This window comes from Echinococcus granulosus (genome assembly GCF_000524195.1).
Source record: "Echinococcus granulosus chromosome Unknown EG_S00089, whole genome shotgun sequence".
NCBI classification, from domain to species: Eukaryota; Metazoa; Platyhelminthes; class Cestoda; order Cyclophyllidea; family Taeniidae; genus Echinococcus; species Echinococcus granulosus.
In genome coordinates this window covers 125,088-133,249 of record NW_020170469.1, presented here as the reverse complement: position 1 = coordinate 133,249, position 8,162 = coordinate 125,088, and the positions used below count along the sequence as shown (strand labels likewise).

The 8,162-nt window shown below is 36.1% G+C and overlaps 1 protein-coding gene across 1 annotated transcript in view; it reads left to right on the top strand. All coding sequences in view use genetic code 11, as the record gives it.

Moving 5' to 3' along the window:
• Positions 1–7,590: 7,590 nt before the first annotated feature.
• The window catches only part of EGR_07871 (hypothetical protein), a gene marked incomplete at both ends in the record, with an annotated part of 4,870 nt that continues 4,298 nt past the window's right edge, over positions 7,591–8,162 (top strand). The window contains 2 exons of the mRNA XM_024497120.1: positions 7,591–7,637; positions 7,698–7,789. Coding sequence (XP_024348457.1) covers positions 7,591–7,637; positions 7,698–7,789 — 139 coding nt within the window. The remainder of the gene's footprint in view (positions 7,638–7,697; positions 7,790–8,162) is intronic.

The following is an 8,162-nucleotide window of genomic DNA, read 5'->3' as shown; positions in this document are numbered from 1 at the left end:
CATAAAATGTCCTAAAGTTTTCTTTACTATAATTAGATAAAACGAGCTACTGGTGTGTTTGGATAATTTATCACTTTTTAATATAAAAGCAAAGAAGCGAAATCGCCTTTGTGTCTACCACATAGCAAAACTTAGTGCCTGGACGCTGACATAGGTTTTTTGCCTAACCGAAAAATAATCGTGTTTTTGTTTTGCGTCATTTTTTGCAGCAAAATTTTAAGGGAGATTCATGTGCTTACTCTATATCCAAGGCGCCATGCCAGGCACGGCAGGAAGGGAAGTCTAGCACAAAAAATAAAAGAAAACATTCATTTAAAAGCTAAAAAAACCTTTTTTGAGTGGAAAACTAGGTCATTAAAGGAAGGAAGGGTTTTTAACGCCTTTATGAGCACTTCATTTAAAATTTGTTATTAGGTTATAATGTGCAGGAAAAAGTAACTTTAATAGTTTATCCCGTTTGAAAGTAGATGTAGCTCAAGTAACTGGAATTGAAATTCACTAAATTACCCCCAAAAAATTGCACAACTCTCAGGAAACGGATAAATTACATAGTGTTATTTGTCTCCAGCTCGAGTTTTAGCACGACTTGATGCAACATGTATCAGTGCAAATGCCATTAAAACACTGCGTACGCAAAAAATTGACACTGACGCTGCTAAGCAAATCTAGTGCCATAGATACTAGAATGTCAGTACTTGTTAATACGGAAAGCAATGAACATGAAAATAAATGCTGTGCTAGGAGAATAAGATACGCAATAAAACCAGATATCCCCAGTTCTATAAAAAATACCCGTTTTGTCAAATTGGCACAAAATTGTCAAACTCATAACTCACTAGCCATTTATCAAAAAAAGCTTTTAAATTATTTAACGCCATACAGTCGGAGACAAAACTGAAGATACCAGACATTAATTATGTAACGTGATTGCATTAGAAATGCCGTAAACAAAAGACTAGGGTTACCCCACGGGAATTACTTAGCCATACAAACGCATCGTAAAACAATTTTTCTTTTCAAATTCACTCCTTAAAGCCTGAGCAGCATCATTCTTAGGAGAGCATAACTTATAACAATTACCAGCGATATTTTTTGATACACTTTAGCAATTTGCAAAACACCGGCTTTGCGATTGAATACATATTAAAAAATCATTGTTTATAATATTTCTAATCAGCTAATGTTATTGGCATTAGTGTAATCAAAAGATGGTATATCTAAACGTGACAATCTTTTCTAAAAATTGACAAATATAACATCAAGTATGATTTTCTTTAAATGGAAATCGGCTTTGTTCTGTACCAGTGCCCGTACTGAATAGAGGACCATCCTGAATTTAAACGGATGACAATTAATCGTAGCAATTTATGCATGCAGCGTTTCAGTATCAGGGTTTACAAAATATTTATCTAAAAATAGTCCCTTAATTTGTGGGCTATATTCCATATCAAGTGCTTTTTTCTATCAATGCTTCTTCCCTATTGTTACGAACGCATAAGGGTCTTTGGATAAATAACATTTCGCGGTTTTTTTGCGGTATATTCAAAAAATAGTTCGGTCTCCCATAAATCACTTTATTCTTTGCAAGAATTAACTTTTTTCTTATGTCAATGGCATTTATTCAGGTAATTTTGTTCATTTGCTTATGTTTTTTAGTCGTGGCTTTCCGAAAAAATTTCCATTTTACTTGAAAACATGAAAAATTAGAAAAACATATTAGATGACAGACATTGACGTGACTTTACCATGTCTTTTGAGTTTCTCTACTTCGTAACATCCTTCAAACAGAAAAAATCCAAAAAAAGCAATTAAGTTGCAAACTGCAAGATACGCAAAAACGTTAATCTCACTTTTAATGATGTTTTTTGGCCTTTCTGTCCATAGATAATAGATCAAAAACTGGAGAGACCAACAAAGAATATAGAGTGATAGGGTGAGAGGAGCTGATCAGAGGGTTCGAAGACAGGCGAGTCTCTATGGAAGTGGTGGCAAGTGTATGTGACTGGCGAGACCTGACTGACGCTAAGTGTGAGGGAAAGAGACAGTGGGCGCACAATGCTAGCGAGGGAGGCGTGTAAACCAATCAACGCACACCACCCAACGATACTCGGCGACATCTCCACTAAGAGACTGAGACTCCATTTGCGATGAAATAGTCCACTTTCAATACAACCGAACTCTTTTAAAGGGCTTTTCATTCTCACTATATAATTTCAGGACCCAAAAGTATTTAGTCTAATGAGAATACAACAGTACATAATTGATTGCAGAAATTCATGTTGAACTGTTTCTTCTGCACTTAGCAAAAGATACGCAGTAAAATCTAAGCCCTCTTGATTATTTTTAATCATTTTTATTGCCAAACGACTAAACTAAAGCGAGCTGATGATTGCAAAGTGGGAGTAATATCAGTTATTAATTGCTCATAAATATATTTTAGGCTCTGCCTTGATTAAATTGGTTTGTTTAGCTGCCCTTGAGAAGCAGTACTGTCAGCTGCGAGATAATTTGACCTATAATCTACCCCAGATGACGATTTTTTGAGGGTTCGCAACTTCATCCTTCATTGAATCAGTTAAAGAACAGACGCTGGTTTTCAGATTGGCAAAATTTTTTATTAGAGAGCTCTTTTAGAGTTAAGATGGTTATTTACGCATTAATTTTTGATTAGTGGTACCTCAGTCTCATTTTGCAATCCTAAGACAATCTTTCTAGAGTGCTTTTATAAACCCATTTTAGGAAGTGACTGCTTTATACTGAAACCACAGAAAGAGTTTAATGACACTGTCATGGGTAGCGATGTTTGAAATATAGAGGTCTATCATTTCTGATAAACTTGTAGTGCCTCAAGTCTTTCCTGGGGTCAAAAGAATACACAATACAAGGACAGTCAATGTAATACCAACTGGCGGGTCACCGGGATGGTCTGTGGTCCTTGCCGTCTAATGGAAGCACGATGTGGGGGACTTCAGTCCTGACCTAACTAAAAGAAAGAATTAAATAAGCAATCAAGGTATTATGCCACTTTATGGATGGCGACAGTCGCCAGAGCAAAAGTGAGTTCTCCCTCAACTCGACATTAGTCCCAATAGTTTGCAATTTTCTTCAATTACTTTGTAGAAAGTAATTCTTTGGATGGGTTGTACTAATCCGTGAGCATTCTCTATCAAATGCCATTGCCTGATTGCAGTCAGGAAGCGTAAAAATGACTTGATCACCAAATGGATAATATCCATATTTGAGAGAAATTAGCTAGCAGCCTCGGCTTCCACTGGAAGAGTTAATTTTGTTGTCTAGCATATATTTATCTAAGGGTTTAGGTTATTAAGACCTAGCACATTATAAATAAACCAAAATGTTAGTGCATATTTTATTTCGACTTCCTTCACATTGTGCAGGCAAAACCATTCATTTACTATTCAGACCATGGACATGACGAGGTAGGTCGAAGGGATGTAAAGGTATTCCCAAAATTCGGTCTACCCAAAGTAATATACAATTTAATAATGTACTAAACTTATTTTTAGAACTTTTTTGACTTAAAACTGACAAGCTCACAACACACACCGCTCTGACATTCCACCGATACATCACTTACTAAATTACACTGGATTTTATGATTAAATGGAAATTGAAAATAAGATTTCGAAAAATTAGAATGTGGGAAATCCTTATAAGTATAAATTATTAAAATGTGTAGCACAAAGAAAGCGGAATATTGAAGACACATGGTTAAGGCAAGTTCTAGGAAAGAACAAATATTAAAAAATCCCCTTGTTTCATTATTTATTAACTTAGGATGCAGGGCGGCAATAGGAATGTTTATGAACGTAAAATGATTTACTCTATTAGACAATCAAATTTGGAACCTGATATTTAGGTCTCGAATAACCTTAGTTACTAAAGGAAATTCTGCACACTCAAATTGAATTCAAATGGGGTGTGAATATATAGAAACCTCCTAAACCCTTCGCTCACGCTTTCCCTTGTCTGCGCATTTATGCTAGTATGTGCTTAACCCTGGTGACGATAAATGCCAATAAACAGCATTTAAAAATTGTCACCAGAAGAATGAGACAGCGTCTCTTCTCATGTGGTTTTGCCAAAAGGTATCATAAGGTCTCACAAGAAAACGATTTCGGCCTAACAGATTGACTATCCATCTGCTTTACAAGCTGACAAGCGAGAATCACATCCATCTGTCTTGCATAAATGCTCCACTATGATATTCAGTTGCATTAACTTTTACCAAATTCGAAAACACTTATGATTTCTCATCCTTCTCGAATGATGACGATCCAAATTGCAAAGTTCTCATAATGTAATGAACGAATTGAGGGTAACGATCGAAAACTCACCTCTAAAAAAGGAACTGAAAAAGTCATGCAACAGTGGCGACGCAAAAATGGAGACTTACGACTGCAGCTGCAATAACGATGCAAATGTTAACGCTCGGTTATGGTAATTAAAAGCAAAGCTTTCATAATAACTGTGACTTCTACAAAACCGGTAAAGAAAAGAAAAGTTTTAAAATAATCTACAAACATAGACCTACTTTGGACATAAATATTAATTTTTCTTTGAAAATTCCCACTTTTTCTCTAAACTGGGTTCTTCATTACCAAAGTGCCGAGGTCGATGACAGCCAACGGGTTCGTAAATAACCTTACAACATGGAAAAAGGCTGATACAAAAAAACAAATGAGTAAAATTTAGGGACGTGCAGTTGACTGTTAAAATGGTTTTAATCTCCAACGTCTATTTTGAGATGGGATTACACCTATAAAAAGCAAAAAACGCAAGTTTGTGCTCAGCTCTAAAAAAAGCATAAATTTAGCTTCAAATAAAGCTTTGGTTGCTTCTGCAGTAAGCACGTTATAGGCTAATACATAACGCCAATTTGTTGGCTAACATAAAATTGACGGTGTCAAGTGCCTTCGCACACATTTACCTCGACAATATTAAATTTGTACAATTCGAACATCTTTTGATGAACAGATTTGCTAGTAAGTAATTTATTTCAACTACCTCCTACCGTACCTAGCGTTTTCGGAAAGTAAAGAATAATAAAAGAATTTTTGATAAAAAGAGGAAATGAAGCAGTGGAAATGCAATACTTTAATTTTGTGTTTATTTTCTCGTTTTGGTTTCAGGTTCACACAAGTTTCCGCCTTTGTACTTCCTCTCAATTGTATGACCTTTGCGCTGTGCCAGCAGTCCCTTAGTCCTCCTTAATCTGGCAATATATTTTCTGCCCTTATATAATGAGTCTTTTCGACTACAGGAAAGCCTCGAGGCCCCACAGAAACACGAACTTTGAGTTGGATTAAATAAATTATAAAGCAAATTAATGGACAGCAAATTAACTCCAAATTTGAACCTGAAAAATATTAATAGAATATCAAAATGTAAATGCTTGAACAAGCATTACGTAATTAGCTTTATTTGTTTCAGAAGCATCCTTTATTAGAGAGATACAATGATGTCTTTTTTTGGCTTTAATTAAAGATTCTTCCATGAACAGGAGCGAAATTCCTGCAGTCACTTCCACACTCTCCGAAAAATAAAGTAAGTTTCCCTTACTAAAATATTTTGGGTAAAGCCACAATGTTACCTAAGTCAAGAAACACCTGTAATTGGACAAAATGGGAAGACTCAATCGGACAATAGCAACTGTAAGTTGCTTTGTATTGGGCGAAGGGAACTGTAAGACTGATTCCTGACCTTGTTATGAAAATAAACAAAGGGGCCAGAGGAAAGCGATCTAGAGTCATAGGGCACTGAGCAAGTTGCATTTCAAGTAAACTTCCTATTTAGGGATTGAGATGATTCCCTTTTTCCCCATTGCACTTGTGCTGATATTTAGACTGGCTATACAATGGCGTCTCAAGTGATTGTTGAAACAATCCCGTAAGGGTCATATGAATTCTTATTTTGAGAAATCGAAAACCGCAAGAATTGTAATAAATAGGATGGTCTAGATAGGAACATGGACAAAAAATTAATCAAAATTGTCAACTAGCAAGTCGCATTTTAGCAAATTTTGCAGATTGCGCAGGCACTTAAAGCCTCGTTGTTGTCCTCTTGCTCCCCTTTAGCCCTACAGTGCAATAACAATATGCCTTCGCCAAAGTCCCCTGATTTTCAAAAATTTGAAAACCCATGAAGCGTTAAATTGAGAACAGTGGCAAAAAAACCGATCCTAAATGGCAAACACTTACAACTTGACGGAAGGAGCACATATGTCGTGAAGACTCCCAACTTCTTTGGTAAATACTACACCTTCGTAATCTGCAGGAATGTCATGAACAACTGAAACGACACTAGCCGTTTGTTGCGAAGCTGTCTACAGTACTCCTCCAGCCATCCACTAGCTCTAAGCAACGCATATTGATATGGTTGGGCAGCAATGGCATGAGAACAAAGTGGCAGGTTGGTTTACAGGTAAAGCTTTAATCCCATTGCAGTATTTTAAGTCATGTCGGCTATTAAATGACTGCTTTTACTTCATTGTTCCTAGAGCAAGCAATGGGCATGCAAAATAACCATAATATTTCCTTTTCATTCCAAGCACATTCAAAAGAGAATGAAACAAAAGAAACAGTGCAATTGTCAGAAGGAATCATTGACGATACCAACAAATATCTTCTCTGTTGCACGCAAATTCGATGACTGGATGGTAGAGTTTTTTATTGCGCAAGCTGTGCTGCGAAAGAAGCTGCGAAGGCTGTCAAAGGAGAGTACCGGGATGACGCTCAAAAGTGGTGGGGGCCACATAATATTTTTATTACTTTTGATTACACAAGCACTTAAGGACTCTCTATTGTGATTTTGCATGCTCTTCTGTACCTCTGTAATAACTTTTCGCCATACCCCAGCGACTTCTCACTTAGGAAAATATTTATTTTCCGCGTGAAAATTAAACCGTCTCTTATGTGAAAACAACAAAAAATTATTTAATTTCGAGAGAAAATAACCTTTGACAATTCATTCAAAGGAATTTGCATAGTGATGTTGAACAAAAGTGATTTGCTCTTGACTTTCTTAATTAGATACGTGTGAGCATGCAGTTGCTCCCTTATTCTTGCATTTGCTAGTTAATATTAGCAAGGCTGACGTTCCAAGAGCTAATTTTCCAAGCAAATGCTAAAAACAATCAACAAAGTATGTAACTACACAAATCTTCTCACAAAAGTTTGTTTATTGAAATAGCCACTGTTACGACACACAATTTGCAGACTCATTTCAAAAAGATGCAGTTAAAATAACTGCTTTTGAAAACCTGTTTGCTTCTAGAAGCCAAAAACAGTTTAACCCCAGCCACCTCTGCCTCTATCTCCTTTGTTTTTCAGCTCATTACTCCTTCTTGCATTTATGAGAATAATGCTATTGATAAGAACAAGCAATGGCCGTCAATTGAAGGAATATTATCAAGAGAAAGCCACAGTACCTTACTCCCTCCCCACATCTTTTCCCCTCTATTGTGTCAATCTTCACACAAATAATTTCTGCGTTTATGTGTTAAGGTTTTGCTTGCTATGTCTAAGGTTCTAAGAAGATGTCATTTTCATTTTATTTTCATTACTATCCATGACCACTCCATCAGACAATCTCAATCTCAAGTTGTATGCTTTCGAGTAGGCGGATCTCAACCGCAACTGTCATTTAGTCTCCATTAAAAAATACCATACTAATAGTTATATTTGCAATTCCACTCACTCTCGCACAAAAAATATTTGTAAAAAGGGACTGGTACTTTGGGAGTGTTCATTGCAGTTGAAGGGGTTTAGTAAGTGTGACATTATTGACAAAAAAATCTGCTAAAATGATATCAAAATACATTTTAGCTTAATTTGTCTTAAAATTATGCAGAATTAGAGAGACCGTCTTTATTTTTGAAGTGAAATTTCAGTGGAACTCCTATTTTATTATCAAATTTAATGAGCAAAGTTGTTCTTTCTGATACTGGTACGTTCGACACATTTCGATAGCATGCATACCGCCACTTCAAATGGTAGCTTATGCTCAGTTTTGGATGAAGGCGTATTTCTGACTTCATTATAAACGCAGTTAAGCACGCACCAGGATGCCAAATGCGTTGAGGCTAAGATCTAGCAGAAATATAATAATGAAGTAAAAAGAGGATAGAGGTTTAAAATACC